At 43.8% G+C, this 21,671-nt stretch overlaps 1 protein-coding gene across 1 annotated transcript in view; it reads right to left on the minus strand.

The window, feature by feature from the left end:
- LOC139369833 (ephrin type-A receptor 8-like) overlaps positions 1-21,671 on the minus strand; it is a 100,078-nt gene that overhangs the window by 46,899 nt on the left and 31,508 nt on the right. The window contains exon 2 of the mRNA XM_071109111.1: positions 6,135-6,199. Within this exon, the coding sequence (XP_070965212.1) occupies positions 6,135-6,199 (65 nt within the window). The remainder of the gene's footprint in view (positions 1-6,134; positions 6,200-21,671) is intronic.

Genomic DNA, 21,671 nt, shown 5'->3' on the forward strand with positions numbered 1-21,671 from the left:
GAGTTTTGCAGCTCTCTGCGGCTCCTGGGGCTGCCCACGGGCGTCCTCAGTGCAGCCTGACTAAATTGGATAGTAGGAGGCCCCCTGACGGGGAGGCGTGATACCTCATGATGTCATATAAATGAGCCGCAGACAGGGAGAGAGCTAGGGGCGCTAATAAAGACCTCTCAATCTGTCACGCACACGCACACTCACACACACACACACACAGGGCTAATCAGCAGTCTATTACAGTTTGTCATACATCCCATCGGTCAGTCCTGATAAAATCTATTTTAAGACCTTTCTCCTGTCAATCTAGATATTAGGCCCAGTCTTTTCCATGTACCTAATATCTCCATTCTGAGGTTATCTATTTCTGTCCTCTTTCTACGGGTATGTAGCCTACCATACTGAACATCAACCATTCCCTTCCCCTCTCTGCAGAAGTGTAAGATAGCGTTCACACTTTGGCTGTTCTACACGCATTCTACGCTTCATGTTTCCTGGACACACAGTCAACCACAAGCTTTGGAATGTTCCCCTCTTCCTCTATCTCTCCAGTGCTTACCTCTCCATCGCTCCCTCTCTCCTTCCCTTCATCTCTGACTGGCGCTCACACATACATCGGTATGCTCTCTTTCCCCTCCCCTCTCTTTCTCTCTGTCTCTCTCCCCTCCCCTCTCTTTCTCTCTGTCTCTCTCCCCTCCCCTCTCTTTCTCTCTGTCTCTCTCCCATCCCCTCTCTTTCTCTCTGTCTCTTTCCAGGCCTGTCCAGGATTTCACAATCGATGAGCAGCAGGGAGACAATTTTAATCCATACCACAAACGCAGTAACACAAACACACACACACAAACCAGACACACACGCACGTGCACACACACAAGCATGTGCGCAGACACAGACACACACACATCCACTCACACACATACTAATCTACCAGGAGCCCAGCAATTGCTGCTGTTATTCCTTTTCCTATAGGCAGTGGGCTACCTCTCTATCTCTGTACACCTCACTCTCTGTCCATAGTCTCCTTCTCTCTCAATCTCTCTCTCTCAATCTTAAGAAATTACCAGAGTTTTGTTTGTATGTATGTATGTGTGTGTGTGTGTGTGTGTGTGTGTGTGTGTGTGTGTGTGTGTGTGTGTGTGTGTGTGTGTGTGTGTGTGTGTGTGTGTGTGTGTGTGTGTGTGTGTGTAGTGGCCTATCAGTCTGCTTCGTTACAGAAGCTGTCATGACACCCGTTTATCACTAGATCCCATGGGGTGAGCCTTCCCTCCACAAGGGCATTGCTACCACAGCTCAGCAACTCACCACTACTGCCAACATACACCACGTACACACAAACACACACACACACACACACATACACCAAAACACAGAAATGTCCACATATATATGCATTCCCATACTATCACAAAGTTACATTTTCTGCCAGTCATCTCTTTCTGTCCCTCTATTCCTCCAGTTTATTTATTCCTCACACATGTGTGTGAGAGGCATCACAATAAACATGCCACTGCATGGATGTGAACACATACACAGGAATTCAAGGAATACCAAGTGATGAATATCAAGATAAATCCTCACATCTGTCAAATCAAATCAAATGATCCAGTACATTTTGATTATACAGGTATCTCAAATGTTTTTAATTACCCATTCTTACCCAAGTCTTGAGTGCAGTTATGTGTGGTAGAGAGGTCTTTGCTAAGCACTGCTATGGTTCTGACTAAGAGCTTTCTAAGAGCCTTCTTAAACTGAGCTTTTAAGGGTATTTTCACCACTGAGAATGGATGAGACTTACATACCATATGTGATGCGGAGTAGAACTCCCTATCTGAAAAACAGCTTCTATCTCAAGGCCATGTGACTGTTAAATAGCCATCACTAGCCGGCTACCACCCGTTTACTCAACCCTGCACTTTAGAGGCTGCTACCATGTATACTGTACATAGACATGGAATCACAGGTCACTTTAATAATGGAAGACTAGTCACTTTAATAATGTTTACATACTGATTTACTCATATCTATATACTGTATGCTATTCTACTGCATTTTAGTCAATGCCACTCGGACATTGCTCGTCCTAATATTTATATATTTCTTAATTCCATTATTTTACTTTTAGATTTGTGTGTATTGTTGTGAATTGATAGATATTGCTGCACTGTTGGAGCTAGAATAACAAGCATTTCGCGACACCTGCAATAACATCTGCTAAATATGTGTATGGGACCAATAAGATTTTATTTGATTTCATCGCTTTTGATAGTTGTCTTGGAACGTTATGCCAACTTCAAACTGACATCTCACATAGTTTGTCCAACTCAGGTATTCCGTTGGGGGTACGCCAAATAAAAATGTGATTCACATAGAAAATTTAAAAATTCAAACACTACATTTATATTTTCTAACGGGGCTATACATTTGGGTGAATTTTCTTTCTCACCTGAGTAGCCTCGTTTCAATGTCAAATACAGGTAGCCTAGTCAAATAATTAACATACAATCACATTAACCGTTACTCTCTTGTGGGTGAAACCTTCACTCTTGCGCAGACATTTAGAAACGAAACATGCCAATTTGAAAAATAAGCCACGGGAGTTTTTGGAGCGAGAATTAAGATGACTTTCGAGTAGTAAGACACGTTTAAAAGCAACAGATACCATTAATAAGAACTGGCTAAAAGCAACTTATATGGTGCGCTACCGAGTGGCTAGTACAGGCAAGCCCCATACTATTGTAGAGGACTTAATTATTCATGCTGCCGTGGATATGGCTGGGACAATGCTGGGGGAAAAGGCCCAAAAAACTATACAGACAATTCCTTCATCAAACAACACTGTTTTACGACTCATCAGTGACATGGCAGGAGATGTTTTGAAACAATTACTGCTTCGCATACAAGCCAGTGAATTCTATGCATTACAGCTTAATGGAGTCAACAGATGTGGCGGGCCTGGCACAGCTCCTGTTATATGTCTGTTATGTTTATAGGGGGTCAATTAAGGAAGACATCCTCTTCTGCAAACAACTGGAAACCAAGACAACAGAAGAGGATATTTTTAAAGTACTGGACAACTTTGTGACTTCAAATGGACTTTAGTGGTCAAGATGTATTGGTATCTGTACTATGGCGCAAAAGCCATGACAGGGAGACATAGTGGAGTGGTAGCGAGCGTGCAAGCAGTTGCTCCCGACTCCACTTGGGTACACTGCAGCATCCACCGAGAGGCTCTTGTTTCCAAGGGAATGCCTGACAGCTTGAAAGACGTTTTGGACACTACAGTGAAATTGGTTAATTTTGTTAAAGCAAGGCCCCTGAACTGTGTATTTTCTGCATTATGCAATGATATGGGCAGCAACCATGTAACGCTTTTACAACATACAGAAGTGCGCTGGTTATCAAGCGGCAAAGTATCGACACGTTTTATTTTTAATTGAGAGAAGAGCTTAAAGTTTTCTTTACTGACCATCATTTTCACTTGTCTGACCACTTGCACGATGATGAGTTTCTCACATGACTGGTCTATCTTGGTGATGTTTTTTTCTGGCCTGAATGATCTGTATCTAGGATTACAGACTGCGTGATCTGTATCTAGGAGTTGGAGCTCTTCTGTATCTAGGATTACAGACTGCGCAGAACAACATTGAGGCTATAATTAAGAAGTTGGAGCTCTTCTCTGTCTGCATTAACAAGGACAACACACAGGTCTTTCCATCATTGTATGATTTTTGTGTGCAAAGGAACTCAAGCTTACGGACAATGTCAAATGTGATATATTGAAGCACCTGAGTGATCTGGGTGAGCAGTTATGCAGGTTGTTGGGGAATAATCAGAATTAGTTGGTAACATAGGTAAGATGTTTTATATTCATTATATATGTGTAAGTTACTTCTCATCAGAATGTTTATTTTTGTATAATACTGTGGCCATTTGCAGTTATCTGTTCTCTGTCAGGACTAAGTTACTTGGGCCGCAGAGAGGGGAGAGGTCAAGCGTGTATCTCTTGGCTCCACAATGTCTGTGTGCCAGTCAATGTGTCTCTGTGATCTTGTCCAGGAGGGGTGGATTTGATATATGCCTGTTGATATGAGGATTTGTTTTATGGTTCTGAGTTTGAGAAAATAACATAGTTTAGGAGACAAAGCTGAACGATAAATTATGGCCAATGCTGTCTGGCTATGTGTGTCTTTGCTATAAAGGATCTCAGTTGCAATGTGTAAGGACTCTCAGAGAATTCATTTATAGACACTGAATTGATCTGAGAGTCACAGGGATGGAGCTCATATAATTAAAGATGGACTTTATGATAACTCTGACTTGTGTGTGGTTTGCTCTCATGATTTGGTAAATACAGGAAATTTCCACGACAAGGTACTTTCCCGAAATGGACGACACAAGCAACTGGATTCGTTAACCCTTTCATGCCCTGCCTCCAGTCCAGTTACCAATATTTGAACAAGAGAGCCTCATCGAAATTGCAACAAGCAGTTCTGTGAAAATTGAATTTAATCAGAAGCCACTGACAGATTTTTAGATAGGGCAGCGCTCAGAGTATCCTGTCTTGGCAAATTGCGCGATTAAGACACTGATGCCCTTTGCAACCACATACCTATGTGAGAGTGGATTCTCGGCCCTCACTAGCATGACAACTAAATACAGGCACAGACTGTGTGTGGAAAATTATTTAAGACAGACTCTCTCCAATACAACCCAACATTGCAGAGTTATGTGCATCCTTTCAAGCACACCCTTCTCATTGACCTGTGGTGAGTTATTCACAATTTCTGATGAACAAATAAGGTTTTATATGTAAGATGGCTAAATAAAGAGCAAAATGATTGAATATTATTATATTATTATTTGTGCCCTGGTCCTATAAGAGCTCTATGTCACTTCCCACGAGCCGGGTTGTGACAAAAACTCACACTCATTCTTAAGTTTAATAAATGCATTGAATAGTTTGTGTGTGTGGCAGGCTTACAATGATGGCAAAAAACAACATTTGAGATTGAGCTGACCCTGGTGCTAGAGGGGGTACGTAGCTGGGGGTTGAATGTTTGAAGGAGTACGGGACTATAAAGGTTTGGGAACCACTGACCCAACTCTGCAGCCGGAGGAGTCTATTTTCTCAAGTCTGTTTCTTAACAATCACATCATCAGACAATGAGCTGATTGGTTGATTGGGTAATTGTGTCCCAGTGGGGATTGAGGCATGCTGGGTAAATCACCATGGTGACATCTCTGACAGGAGCGTGGAGAGGAAAGTGACAGCTCTAACGCACATTCACGTGTGTGTGTTTGTGTGTGTGTGTATGTTTGTGTGAGCGTGTGTGGCAGGACAGGGACAACTCACTGCCCTGATCACTCTGAGAGTGGCTAATTCAATACCCCACGCATCATCCCCCACTGTTACAATATGCTAATTTACTGAGGAGGAAACAGGGGACAGCTCTCTCCTCTCCTCCTTTTTCTTTCACTTCTCTTTCTCCTCCCTCTTCTCATTAGCTTCTCCTTCTCCTCCCTCCACCACTTCTATTGGTCTCTTCTTTCTGCTACCTCTACAACATTTACTACTTATCTTATTCATCCCCTTTCATCCTTTCCTGCTCAACCCCCCTCCCCCCATCGTCGTTCTTCCTCTGTCTTTTATCTTCCCCCCTCTGCCTCTTAACAATAACTATATAAATGGATCGCATTTCTTCCCACTTGTCACTGTGTCTCAAAGTGATTTACACTTGTCTCCTCTTCCTTCCCCTTGTTCTCCTCCTCCTTCTCTCTGCCTCTGTCTTCCCGCTCCTCTTTGCTGTATTGTGAGATCAAACAATGTGTCAGACTGACGAGATAGGCGGAAAGGACGCTGATGGCAGAATAATGAGGACATCAGTGTACCAGTTCCATGCATTGACAGCATTTTACCACTGGGCACACACTGGTTGAATCACCGTTGTTTCCACATCATTTCATTTCAAATAGGCGTTGAATTGACGTCTGTGTCCAGTGGGTCATTATTACACTTTACATTACACAAAAAGTTCTAGTTAATACACTTTACTACTCCACTGTATCTCTGCTTCAGTCCTGAAATGGAATACACGCCCGCCCGCACGCCCACACGCACGCACACACACAGGATAAATACTTACCCCATGTGATGGGTATGTTAGCCAGCCCCAGTCCCCTGATATTGAGGATGTGTCTAGTAGATTCACTGCAAAACAGAAAGAACATCTGTGAGGATAAATATATATGAAATGTGTGTAGTACTCACAGTCACACACACTATAATGAACAGAGTGCATGGACAGCTGCAAAGACATCTGTGATACGTATTTGTACATTTGGAGACACCATTAAATGGCTTTGTGTCTCCCACAGGTAGCTATCGTTCCCATTCCTGAGCTGAAGAATATTACACATTGGTAACAGTCAGTGTGTCTGAGCGCCAAGGTTATTATAGTTGTGTTTTATTTTGATTCGTTTTTTAATTTCTATTCAAAAATCTGTTTAGTTTCAGTTCTTTTTCTGACCTTATTTGCAAGTTTTATTTAGTTTATTTTCAGTTTTATTTTCAGTGTTAGGGACAGAAAGTACAGTCAGGTCCAAAACGATTGGAAACCTTGATAAAGATAAGGAAAAAAGACTGTATAAAAGAAATAATACAAATAGTCCCATGTTTGACAGTAGGTGTGGGATTCTTCTCAGCTTATGCATCCTTATTTAGACCTCAAACCCACCACTGGTCTGCGTGGCCAAAGAGATCTATTTTCATGTCATCTGATCATAGAACCAGTTCCAATCCAAGTGTCAATGCTGTTTAGCAAACTTCAGGTGTTTACATTTGTTGGATGGCATGACAATAATAATACGCAAGATGATGGGTTAGGTCATAGGTTAGGTTAGGTACTCTCTCTTGTCCATGCTACCACCAATCCAATGCTTTTTAACTTTAGTAGTACATGTAAGAAGGGTCAAGTACTGTCACCTCTATCTGACAGAAAGTACTCAAAGTAATCCCATAAGGGGTTTTGCTGTTTTCGACCGACCACTGGAAGTTTAGAGTTTAATGTTTGTATTGCTATTTCTCACACTCTGAAATTGCCCTTTGGCTACGCTAGCTACGTAGCGAAAATACAACGTTAACAGGTGGAAGAGGGGATTTTTTGTAAGGAGGTCAATGGGAGAGTGTCAAATTTAGTGAACATTAAATAGAATTTCTGATTTGCTATGTGAGGCTTATTTGATTGAATAGAAGTTTTGTCATGTTCAGGTTGTTACAAATGTATAAGTCGACGCATGTGGCATCCCGGCAACTTTGAGAAAAACAATGTTATATCGGAGTTGTGCCTGTTGTTCACATGTGAATCTGCCCTCTCATTGGCTAGAATGTTATCGCCTGCACTTGCCTGCCTTCCACATTTGTGGAAAAGTATTCCCATGTGTCTAGTCTCTTGTTAGTATATACAATTTAGAAAAATTATTTTAGTTAGTTTTGGAGTCAAATATAATCGTTTCAGTATAGCTTTAGTTTAGTTTTGGTGGTTTAATGGTTTAATTATTTTATTTCAGTTAACATAACTAGTTTTAGCCTTACTTAGTTCAGTTTACTATAATAACCTTGCTGTGCACACACGTGTGTGTGACACTTTAATGGGCTAACTAATCATCTTCCCACTGTTGACGTTTCTCACTGGGTGATCAATAAAGTCGATCAGCACACACTCCCATTTACAACTCATACTTCTCCATTCCAACCCCAGCCTCAGCCATCCATCCAGCATGGAGACACATCCCAGCCTCAGCCATCCATCCAGCATGGAGACACATCCCAGCCTCAGCCATCCATCCAGCATGGAGACACATCCCAGCCTCAGCCATCCATCCAGCATGGAGACACATCCCAGCCTCAGCCATCCATCCAGCATGGAGACACATCCCAGCCTCAGCCATCCATCCAGCATGGAGACACATCCCAGCCTCAGCCATCCATCCAGCATGGAGACACATCCCAGCCTCAGCCATCCATCCAGCATGGAGACACATCCCAGCCTCAGCCATCCATCCAGCATGGAGACACATCCCAGCCTCAGCCATCCATCATGGAGACACATCCCAGCCTCAGCCATCCATCCAGCATGGAGACACATCCCAGCCCAGACAGCCATCCATCCAGCATGGAGACACATCCCAGCCTCAGCCATCCATCCAGCATGGAGACACATCCCAGCCCAGACAGCCATCCATCCAGCATGGAGACACATCCCAGCCTCAGCCATCCATCCAGCATGGAGACACATCCCAGCCTCAGCCATCCATCCAGCATGGAGACACATCCCAGCCTCAGCCATCCATCCAGCATGGAGACACATCCCAGCCTCAGCCATCCATCATGGAGACACATCCCAGCCTCAGCCATCCATCCAGCATGGAGACACATCCCAGCCCAGACAGCCATCCATCCAGCATGGAGACACATCCCAGCCTCAGCCATCCATCCAGCATGGAGACACATCCCAGCCTCAGCCATCCATCATGGAGACACATCCCAGCCCAGACAGCCATCCATCATGGAGACACATCCCAGCCTCAGCCATCCATCCAGCATGGAGACACATCCCAGCCTCAGCCATCCATCCAGCATGGAGACACATCCCAGCCTCAGCCATCCATCCAGCATGGAGACACATCCCAGCCTCAGCCATCCATCCAGCATGGAGACACATCCCAGCCTCAGCCATCCATCCAGCATGGAGACACATCCCAGCCCAGACAGCCATCCATCCATCATGGAGACACATCCCAGCCTCAGCCATCCATCCAGCATGGAGACACATCCCAGCCTCAGCCATCCATCCAGCATGGAGACACATCCCAGCCTCAGCCATCCATCATGGAGACACATCCCAGCCCAGACAGCCATCCATCATGGAGACACATCCCAGCCTCAGCCATCCATCCAGCATGGAGACACATCCCAGCCTCAGCCATCCATCCAGCATGGAGACACATCCCAGCCTCAGCCATCCATCCAGCATGGAGACACATCCCAGCCTCAGCCATCCATCCAGCATGGAGACACATCCCAGCCTCAGCCATCCATCCAGCATGGAGACACATCCCAGCCTCAGCCATCCATCCAGCATGGAGACACATCCCAGCCTCAGCCATCCATCCAGCATGGAGACACATCCCAGCCTCAGCCATCCATCCAGCATGGAGACACATCCCAGCCTCAGCCATCCATCATGGAGACACATCCCAGCCCAGACAGCAATCCATCATGGAGACACATCCCAGCCTCAGCCATCCATCCAGCATGGAGACACATCCCAGCCCAGACAGCCATCCATCATGGAGACACATCCCAGCCTCAGCCATCCATCCAGCATGGAGACACATCCCAGCCTCAGCCATCCATCCAGCATGGAGACACATCCCAGCCTCAGCCATCCATCCAGCATGGAGACACATCCCAGCCTCAGCCATCCATCCAGCATGGAGACACATCCCAGCCCAGACAGCCATCCATCATGGAGACACATCCCAGCCTCAGCCATCCATCCAGCATGGAGACACATCCCAGCCTCAGCCATCCATCCAGCATGGAGACACATCCCAGCCCAGACAGCCATCCATCATGGAGACACATCCCAGCCTCAGCCATCCATCCAGCATGGAGACACATCCCAGCCTCAGCCATCCATCCAGCATGGAGACACATCCCAGCCTCAGCCATCCATCCAGCATGGAGACACATCCCAGCCTCAGCCATCCATCCAGCATGGAGACACATCCCAGCCTCAGCCATCCATCCAGCATGGAAACACATCCCAGCCTCAGCCATCCATCCAGCATGGAGACACATCCCAGCCTCAGCCATCCATCCAGCATGGAGACACATCCCAGCCTCAGCCATCCATCCAGCATGGAGACACATCCCAGCCCAGACAGCCATCCATCATGGAGACACATCCCAGCCTCAGCCATCCATCCAGCATGGAGACACATCCCAGCCTCAGCCATCCATCCAGCATGGAGACACATCCCAGCCTCAGCCATCCATCCAGCATGGAGACACATCCCAGCCTCAGCCATCCATCCAGCATGGAGACACATCACAGCCTCAGCCATCCATCCAGCATGGAGACACATCCCAGCCTCAGCCATCCATCCAGCATGGAGACACATCCCAGCCCAGACAGCCATCCATCCAGCATGGAGACACATCCCAGCCTCAGCCATCCATCCAGCATGGAGACACATCCCAGCCTCAGCCATCCATCCAGCATGGAGACACATCCCAGCCTCAGCCATCCATCCAGCATGGAGACACATCCCAGCCTCAGCCATCCATCCAGCATGGAGACACATCCCAGCCTCAGCCATCCATCCAGCATGGAGACACATCCCAGCCTCAGCCATCCATCCAGCATGGAGACACATCCCAGCCCAGACAGCCATCCATCCAGCATGGAGACACATCCCAGCCCAGACAGCCAGCCATCCCCCGGGCTCATGTTAATGCAGGCTCCAAGGTGACCCGGAGAAATGTGGAGGCGTAGGTGAGTTTGTTTGGGAAGGTTTTGTATCTCTGTGTCACGCTGCTTTGTGTTGCACAGCTCAGCTCACACTGAATTGGGCTGTGACACCAGACAGAGACACACGCACCTTTGTGACAGGTGTGATAGATGAGGTAGGATGCCTGAGGCCGGGGCCGTTGTCACAGCAACCTGGAGCGGAGCATCACAGCAGGTGATGTCACCTTGACCCAGTTTACCCTCCGAGCCCTGGGAGCCTAAACCTCAGTATGGTCTGTATAATATAATACATGCAATTCAGCAGGGGAGTGAGGTGTGTGTGTGTGTGTGTGTGTGTGTGTGTGTGCCTCAAATCGTGTTCTAACTGGACAGCACACAGAACCAAAACCAATCAGAATTAAGTACTGGTGGGTGAGGACATTCACAGCTGACTGCTCAGACCGATGGGATAAGCCCCATCCTGTCTTCGAAGTTCAGCCTGTGGCCACAAGGACTCAGACCGTTCCTGCTGGCCCAGCCCTGTTAGCCTCTGCCTGATGGGACCTGCCGGTCTCAGGCCTGGTGTCCCTGCTGGCCCTAACTGCTAGCACCCTGTTATTTCCAAGCTCGAGGACCCCAATACCTACAGATCTTACAGACCTCAACTCAGGGAACCCTCCAGTCCGCTCCATGATGGACCCATCCAAAATCACCCTGGGTGAACCACCAGTAGTCACCCCCAAGGTACCCCCTGACCTAAACATCCAGTTCCCCGCCACCACGGTAGGGTCAGGGTACCCCGCGACCACGGTAGGGTCAGAGTTCCCCGCCACCACGGTAGGGTCGGAGTGCCCTTCCTTCCCAGCAGGGTCAGAGTTCACTTCCTTCCCGGCAGGGTCAGATTTCCCTTCCTTCCCAGCAAGGTTAGAGTTCCCGTCCTTCCTGGTAGGGTCAGGTTTAGAGTTCCGTGGCTCTCTGCTAGACCTTCAGTGCCCTGCCCCTCAGGTAGGCTTTGAGTATCCTGCCCTTCAGTAGGTCAGACGTACCCCTACATCCCCCCCCCCTCCCCCCTAAGTGTGCTGCTCTGCTTAGAGCCCCCTATAGAGCTAAGACCTGAGTTAGTTGCCCCGTCTGCAGGTCTGCAGTCTCTGGCCCTGTACGGATCGCAGCCCCCTGCCTTAGTTGGTAGACAGTTGCCAAGCCCACCAGGTTTAGAGCCTCCTGTCCTACTTGGCCCAACATTTGCTGCATTAGGCTTGCTGTCTCCAGACCTACTTAGCCTGCAGCTCCCTAGCCTTTCAGGCTTAGAGCTTCCTGTCTTGATAGGCCACACGTTTCCTGTGCTAGGCACTCAGTCTATATAACGAGGCACTCAGTCTATATAACTAGGCCCTCAGTCTATATAACTAGGCCCTCAGTCTATATAACGAGGCACTCAGTCTATATAACTAGGCCCTCAGTCTATATAACGAGGCACTCAGTCTATATAACTAGGCCCTCAGTCTATATAACTAGGCCCTCAGTCTATATAACTAGGCCCTCAGTCTATATAACTAGGCCCTCAGTCTATATAACTAGGCCCTCAGTCTATATAACTAGGTCATCAGTCTATATAACTAGGCCCTCAGTCTATATAACTAGGCCCTCAGTCTATATAACTAGGTCATCAGTCCTCAACACTAATAGGTCTGCTGTCCCCAGCCCTAGTCAGCCCTCAGTCCCTAGCCCAGGTGAGTCATCAGGCTCTTACCCCACTAGGCTCAGAGTTCCCTATTCCTCCAGAAGGTCCAGAGATCTACAGTTGTTCTAGCTCTCAGTTGTTCTACATATCAGGTCAATAGTCAGTTTCCCCTCCTGCACGGGAAGACTCTCCTGCCCTTGCACCTGGGGAACCACCTGACCTCATCTCTGGGGCCCAGCCAGCCCCTGCCTCCAGATCCCTGATGAGCCTCGCCCAGGGGTCTCAACTTGCTCCACCATGGTAGCCATCGCCTTCAGCAGTGGTGAGAGAGTCACCAACCCCAGCAGCAGCCAGCCAGCAGCCAACGACAGTTGTGGCCGGTATACCACATTCCTCTGCCGCAGTTGGCGAGCCACCTCCTCCAGCCAAGGCCAGCCTCTGGCACCATACTCAGTGCCAACGGATGGATCCCAGGGGCCCTGCACCAGCTGAGTTACAGGGTCCCCTAGATCTAGCCCTAGCCAGGCCCAGAGAGGGCTATAAATCTGTGCCAGCTAGCTTCTCACTCTCTCTGGCAGTGTATTTCCTGTTTCAGTATGTGTAGATGTGCCAGTATTCAGTGTAATATTATTGCACCCTTTCTCTCCCTCTCTCTCTCTCTCTCTCTCTCTCTCTCTCTCTCTCTCTCTCTCTCTCTCTGTCTCTCTCTCTCTCTCTGTCTGTTTCTCTGTCTGTCTCTCTCTGTCTCTCTCTCTCTGTCTCTCTCCCTCTGTCTCTCTCCCTCTGTCTCTCTCTCCCTCTGTCTCTCTCCCTCTGTCTCTCTCTCCCTTTCAAATTCTTCAGCAAATAACACAAGCATTAATTGAGAGTCAGGTGAACTGCTGTTCGGTGGTCTGGGGAAATGCATCATCTAGTGAAGTTAGGAGGCTGCAGAATGCACAGAATAAAGCAGCAAGGATTGTTTTACCTTCTGTTGCAGTCATGCTCAGTGGTCTTGGTTGGTCATCAATCGACAAGATAATTGAAAAAAACATGCTTATTTTATTTTATAATATACATAATTTAAAACGGCCAAGTTCTATTCACAACGTTATTCAGTTGGTAAGAGACAGACATTCCGTAAATACTAGGAATAGATTGTCCACCATCTATGCGTTATCCAGACAGAAAAGAGTAATAGGCAAAAGAACATTTCGATTTAGAGCAATAAAGAAATGTATTAAATTAACTGAGCAAACTAGAAACCTTTCAGTATATACATTTAAACATTATTTTAAAATAATTTAAATATAGTATATAGAAATGTTGTGGGACTATAGTAGATGAAGAATCAATATTTTTTAGATTTAGTATTTATTGGGATATTATACTAGTATATTATGCATGTTTGTAGTAGTGTGTTATATGTGAAAGTGTGTTTGTATTATAAATTGTATTTTAATGTTTAAGGACTCTTGGAAGATTAGTCCAAATGGGGACTACAAAAATAAAATAAAATCTCCCTCTGTCTCTCTCTCCCTCTGTCTCTCTCCCTCCGTCTCTCTCCCTCTGTCTCTCTCCCTCCGTCTCTCTCACTCTGTCTCTCTCCCTCCGTCTCTCTCACTCTGTCTCTCTCCCTCTGTCTCTCTCCCTCCGTCTCTCTCCCTCCGTCTCTCTCCCTCTGTCTCTCTCCCTCCGTCTCTCTCACTCTGTCTCTCTCCCTCCATCTCTCTCCCTCTGTCTCTCTCCCTCTGTCTCTCTCCCTCCGTCTCTCTCACTCTGTCTCTCTCCCTCCGTCTCTCTCCCTCCATCTCTCTCCCTCTGTCTCTCTCCCTCTGTCTCTCTCCCTCCGTCTCTCTCCCTCTGTCTCTCTCCCTCTGTCTCTCTCTCCCTCTGTCTCTCTCCCTCTGTCTCTCTCCCTCTGTCTCTCTCCCTCTGTCTCTCTCCCTCTGTCTCTCTCACTCTGTCTCTCTCCCTCCGTCTCTCTCCCTCTGTCTCTCTCCCTCTGTCTCTCTCTCCCTCTGTCTCTCTCCCTCTGTCTCTCTCCCTCTGTCTCTCTCCCTCCGTCTCTCTCCCTCTGTCTCTCTCCCTCTGTCTCTCTCCCTCCGTCTCTCTCCCTCTCTCTCTCCCTCCGTCTCTCTCCCTCTGTCTCTCTCCGTCTCTCTCCGTCTCTCTCTCCCTTTCAAATTCAAGACGCTTTTTTGGCATTAAAAACTTTGCGTCAATATTGCCAAAGCAACAATTTATACAATATACAGTGTAATAACAATAATGAAGAATAATAAGATAACATGGTAGTAAATAATAATACAAATAAATAAATAATGGAAATAACAACAATAAAATGGTAACATTGAATAGTAAAAATAATAAAACAATAAAAGGCTAAACATGGAAAATGGACATGTTACTATTATTACTACTAAAATGAATGCTACCACCACTATTATTAACATTAATACTACAACTAACCCTACTACCACCACTATTATTAACATTAATACTACAACTAACCCTACTACCACCACTATTATTAACATTAATACTACAACTAACCCTACTACCACCACTATTATTAACATTAATACTACAACTAACCCTACTACCACCACTATTATTAACATTAATACTACAACTAACCCTACTACCACCACTATTATTAACATTAATACTACAACTAACCCTACTACCACCACTATTATTAACATTAATACTACAACTACCCCTACTACAACCATTATTAACACTAATACTACAACTAACCCTACTACAACCATTATTAACACTAATACTACAACTAACCCTACTACCACCATTATTAACACTAATACTACAACTAACCCTACTACCACCACTATTATTAACACTAATACTACTACCACCACTATTATTAACATTAATACTACAACTAACCCTACAACCACCACTATTATTAATATTAATACTACAACTAACACACTACCACCACTATTATTAACATTCATACTACAACTAACCCTACTACCACCACTATTATTAACACTAATACTACAACTAACCCTACTACCACCACTATTATTAACACTAATACTACAACTAGCCCTACTACCACCACTATTATTAATATTAATACTACAACTAACCCTACTACCACCACTATTATTAACACTAATACTACAACTAACCCTACTACCACCACTATTATTAACACTAATACTACAACTAACCCTACTACAACCATTATTATTAACACTAATACTACAACTAACCCTACTACCACCACTATTATTAACACTAATACTACAACTAACCCTACTACCACCACTATTATTAACACTAATACTACAACTAACCCTACTACAACCACAACCACTATTATTAACACTAATACGACAACTAACCCTACTACCACCACTATTATTAGCACTAATACTACAACTAACCATACTTCCACCACTATTATTAACACTAATACTACAACTAACCATACTACACCCACTATTATTAACACTAATACTACAACTAACCCTACTACCACCACTATTATTAGCACTAATACTACAACCAGCCCTACTACCACCACTATTATTAACATTAATACTACAACTAACCCTACTACCACCACTATTATTAACACTAATACTACAACTAACCCTACTACCACCACTATTATTAACACTAATACTACAACTAACACTACTACCAACACTATTATTAACACTAATACTACAACTAACCCTACTACAACCACAACCACTATTATTAACACTAATACTACAGCTAACCCTACTACCACCACTATTATTAACACTAATACTACAACTAACCCTACTACCACCACTATTATTAACACTAATACTACAACTAACACTACTACCAACACTATTATTAACACTAATACTACAACTAACCCTACTACAACCACAACCACTATTATTAACACTAATACTACAACTAACCCTACTACCACCACTATTATTAGCACTAATACTACAACTAACCCTACTACCACCACTATTATTAACATTAATACTACAACTAACCCTACTACCACCACTATTATTAACACTAATACTACAACTAACCCTACTACCACCACTATTATTAACACTAATACTACAACTAACCCTACTACCACCACTATTATTAACACTGATACTACAACTAACCCTACTACAACCATTATTATTAACACTAATACTACAACTAACCCTACTACAACCACAACCACTATTATTAACACTAATACTACAACTAACCCTACTACCACCACTATTATTAACACTAATACTACAACTAACCCTACTACCACCACTATTATTAACATTAATACTACAACTAACCCTACTACCACCACTATTATTAGCACTAATGCTACAACTAACCCTACTACCACCACTATTATTAACACTAATACAACAACTAACCCTACTACCACCACTATTATTAGCACTAATACTTCAACTAACCCTACTACCACCACTATTATTAACATTAATACTGCAACTAACCCTACTACACCCACTATTATTAACACTAATACTACAACTAACCCTACTACAACCACTATTATTAACACTAATACTACAACTAACCCTACTACCACCACGACCACTATTATTAACCCTAATACTACAACTAACCCTACTACCACCACTATTATTAACATTAATACTACAACTAACCCTACTACCACCACTATTATTAACACTAATACTACAACTAACCCTACTACCACCACTATTATTAGCACTAATGCTACAACTAACCCTACTACCACCACTATTATTAACATTAATACTGCAACTAACCCTACTACACCCACTATTGTTAGCACTAATACTACATCTAACCCTACTACAACCACTATTATTAACACTAATACTACAACTAACCCTACTACCACCACAACCACTAGTAGAATGTCTACCTCTAATATCTCTACCCCAATACTACAACCATCATTACTACTACTACTACTACCACTATCACTACCATCATTAAACTACTACTCTTACCATCACCCATGCTACCTGTACCACTACTATTTGGAATAATAATCACAATAATGCTACTAATAATAATACAAATAATATGTAAGTTACTGCTTACTATGCAGATGTTATTATTCAGTGTCCCTTGGGCTATGGCAGGAAAATATATATTTTGCTGCAAGAGGAGCCGTTGCTCCTTCGCCCATTAGTATTTTTTGTTTTTCCTCTGGGTTTAATAAGATACAATTTGGAATAAATGTAGTAATTTCTGTGAATAATGAATCTCTTTGTGTGGAATATTTCTCACAGTGAAGGGGAAAATGCATCTCTGTCTCTACCTCCCCTGTTGTGCAGTGACCACATACACGCTCCTCTTTGGGTAGCCGTGTCTTTTTATGTCTGCCGGTTTCTATTGCCAATCTGTGGTCACTCAGCCTGTACTTGGTAAGGATCTGTCTCTGCTTCGTATCTCTGACAGAGTAGAGATAAATCAGCCAATTCATATTCTCTGTATAGGGTCAGATAGCAATTTAGTCAGCTTTGAGATTTTGTTTCGTTCTCTCTCTCTCTCTCTCTCTCTCGCTCTCTCTCTTTGTCCCTCTCCCTCACCCTCTCTCTTTCTTTCTTTGTGTGTGTGTGTGTGTGTGCGTGTGTGTGCGTGTGTGTGTGTGTGTGTGTGTGTGTGTGTGTGTGTGTGTGTGTGTGTGTGTGTGTGTGTGTGTGTGTGTGTGTATGTGTGTGTGTGTGTGTGTGTGTGCATTGTTTGTGTTCCAGCCTCCTTATCCAGAGGAATTTATGTCTGCCCCAGGGTTCACTGTCACAACAGCTGATGTTCCAGACATTAAAATTAGACTGTTTACACCCTCCTATCTCTGTATCTCTGTATCTTGTTTTCTACTCTCTCTCTCTCTCTTTCTCCATCTCTACTTTCTCTCTCTCCCTCTATCTCTCGTATTGTAATTAGTTGGTGTGGCGATGGTCCTAATTTGGGCTTGCTGGTGCTGAGGAGGGCAGTGGGTCAGAACACTGTCACTGAGACAGATGGCACTGCCACCTTCCCCTCCGCCCTCATGCCCCTCTTGCTCCCTCCAATTTCTCTCTCCCTCTCTTCCTCAGGGGGTCTCTTTCCCATCGTCTTGCGCTGATGATGCGTTGGGCCCCTCTCTCAATCCAAGGTCACAAATGGATGTCACAATTGACCCTTTGCTAAGCCCTGTCCCCTTTGGTTACTGTTGCAACCTTGGACAACATTTTTGCAGAAAGTTGAATTACCCATTCAACCACTGGTGAAATCCCAACAATAATCTCAAACTGTATTTCTAATACACAATTAAATTAAACACAGACTACTCCTTGCTAATCAGGAAACTCTTGGGTATGTTGTGATGGACTGTCATAACCTGGTTAAATTCTGTTTGTAGTGTGGCTAGCCACTGAATGGCTCTGAATTCACTGTCAGCATGCAGTCACAGCTATAACCACCTTTGGAGCTAATTAGTGCTTTCAAATTGTATCCTGATGTAGCCAGCAGATGGGAGTTGCATTTATAACATTGGTAACTTAGCTAGCTAACATACATTTTGAAAAAATACATTATATTAAGTGGCCAGCTAGCTAACATACATTTTGAAAAAATACATTATATTAAGAGGCCAGCTAGCTAACATACATTTTGAGAAAATACGTTATATTAAGTGGCCAGCTAGCTAACATACATTTTGAGAAAATACGTTATATTAAGTGGCCAAATTACCTCAACTAACTTGTACCCCCGCACACTGACTCGGTACCGGTACTACCTGTATATAGCCTCGTTATTGTTATTCTTATTGTGTTACTTATTATTATTATGAGCGGCTGAGCCATTGTTGCTCCTAGATGTTTCCACTTCACAATAACAGCACTTACAGTTGACCGGGGCAGCTCTAGCAGGGCAGAAATTAAACAAACTGACTTGTTGGAAAGGTGGCTTCCTATGACGGTGCCACGTTGAAAGTCACTGAGCTCTTCAGTAAGGCCATTATACTGTCAATGTTTGTCTGTGGAGATTGCATGGCGGTGTGCTCGATTTACATAAGTACATACTTGGGTAAAAAACTGTTTTTGCTTTGTCATTATGGGGTATTGTGTGTAGATTTATGAGGGGGGAAAAGCCATTTAAACCATTTTAGAATAAGGCTGTAATGTAACGAAATGTGAAAAATGTCAAGGGGTCTGAATACTTTCCGAATGAACTGTATGTTAAGATATCCTGTGGCATTAAAACGTTGCTCCACTTTTATCAAGGGGCCCAATGTGTGTCATGAAAACATACACCACACCATCACACTACCAACACCAGCCTGCAATGTTGACACGTGGTATGATGGATGCATGTTTTCATGTGGCTTTCTCCATACCCTAGTCTTCCCATCAGCGTGAAACAGAAGGAACTGGGATTCATCAGACCAGGCAATGTTTTTCCAATTCTCCAGTGTCCAGTGTTCCTTAGCCCACTGCAACCACAGTTTCTTGTTTTTTGTTGAAAGAAGTGGAACTTCATAAGGTCGTTGGCTGCCATACCCCATTCGTGTCAAGGTACGACGACTTGTCCATTATTTTATGGGTCTTTGTGAACCAATGTTGTACTGGACTATCAGTTGACTAACTGTAGCCCATCTGTTGCTCTGCACGATGAGTCAGCCTCCTTTGTCCTCTTTCATAAATGTCAAATTTTTGACCACTGGCCGGCCGTTGGCTGGATATCCTTAAGTTGGTGGGCCATTCTTGAAACACACAGGAAATTGTTGAGTGTGAATAACGCAGCAGCAAAGCAGGTACTTGACAGACTCAAACTGGTGCGCCAAGCATCTACCACCATACCAAGCATCTACCACCATACCAAGCATCTACCACCATACCAAGTATCTACCACCATACCAAGCATCTACCACCATACCGCGTTCAAAGGCACTTCAATCCTTTGTCTTTCCCATTCACCCTCTGAATGGCACACATACACAATCCATGTCTCAATTGTCTCAAGGTTTATAAATCCTTCTTAAACCTGTACTCTCCTTCATCTACACTGATTGAAGTGGATTTAACAGGTTATATTAATAAGAGATCACAGCTTTCACCTGGAATCTCCTGGTCAGTCTGTCATAGAAAGAGCAGGTGATCCTAATGTTTTGTACACTTAGTGTATATACTGTATGCGACAGATCAGAGTGGCAGCAAGTCTCAAACCTTCAATGGTTGAGTGGCCATGTCATTTTGATCTGTTTTGCCCTGTCACTAAGTTAAGTTTAAGTGTTATACAACACTATATAGCAGTTTGTATAGTGAAATATATAATAAAATATTCACTATTACCAATTGCTGATTTTATTTTCAATGCAATTTAACCCTCCTGCTGTGTTCCGGTCGAATTGGACCGATTTACAAGTTTTCTCTCTGAAAAATGTAGTTCATTTAATCTGATTGTCATAAGGTTGCATGACTTAGTCCACACAGGGCATCTGAACAGACAAATATATTTTGATGATTTTAATAACATTTTGGGTGTTTTATTTACCTTTATTTACCTGTGGTGTTCTCGGTCAAAAATGACCTGTCGTTAGAAATTAATGGGCAAGACAACAATTATTGTATAAAATTTAGTTCATGGGAACCTTTCCCCAATATAATCTTTCCCCCACGGGAACCACACCTGTTGGCATTCTCATAAACAATCGCAACATTGGTTCAATAATATATAGAACTTTTCTCGCAGCTCTGGAATATAAAGCTTTTTGAGGCCTTGCTCACAATTTATTCTGTGGCAACACAATGACCAAACGATATACTGTATGTGGTGAGGAGGAGAGAGTCCTTGTTAAACTTTGACACAAAGTAGTCTGTGATAAATACCACAATATGTTTCATCTGAGTATTTGTTATAGTCAAAATAATAATCCTTACATTCTGCTTCTTTTTTTTTTAACTCAAAAACAAGTTGTATGAGCTCAGGTCAATGAGCCCTACAGGCCATAACTAGCAAATAGAAGTTGAAAACGTTTAATGTTCACAAGAACTTAATAAAAAGATCTAACACAATATTAGGTGATAATATATATATATTATTATGGATATATAATCAGCTATAATGGGGCGCTCATTTTGGACCGGGAACACAGAATTAATTAACATGAAGCGAACACAACAGGAGGGTTTTAACAATAAAGTACTGTATTGCTGTTTTGCTATATACAGTGCCTTGCGAAAGTATTCGCCCCCCTTGAACTTTGCGACCTTTTGCCACATTTCAGGCTTCAAACATAAAGATATAAAACTGTATTTTTTTGTGAAGAATCAACAACAAGTGGGACACAATCATGAAGTGGAACGACATTTATTGGATATTTCAAACTTTTTTAACAAATCAAAAACTGAAAAATTGGGCGTGCAAAATTATTCAGCCCCCTTAAGTTAATACTTTGTAGCGCCACCTTTTGCTGCGATTACAGCTGTAAGTCGCTTGGGGTATGCCTCTATCAGTTTTGCACATCGAGA

The sequence above is a fragment of the Oncorhynchus clarkii genome, chromosome 17 (assembly GCF_045791955.1).
Source record: "Oncorhynchus clarkii lewisi isolate Uvic-CL-2024 chromosome 17, UVic_Ocla_1.0, whole genome shotgun sequence".
Taxonomy (NCBI): Eukaryota; Metazoa; Chordata; class Actinopteri; order Salmoniformes; family Salmonidae; genus Oncorhynchus; species Oncorhynchus clarkii.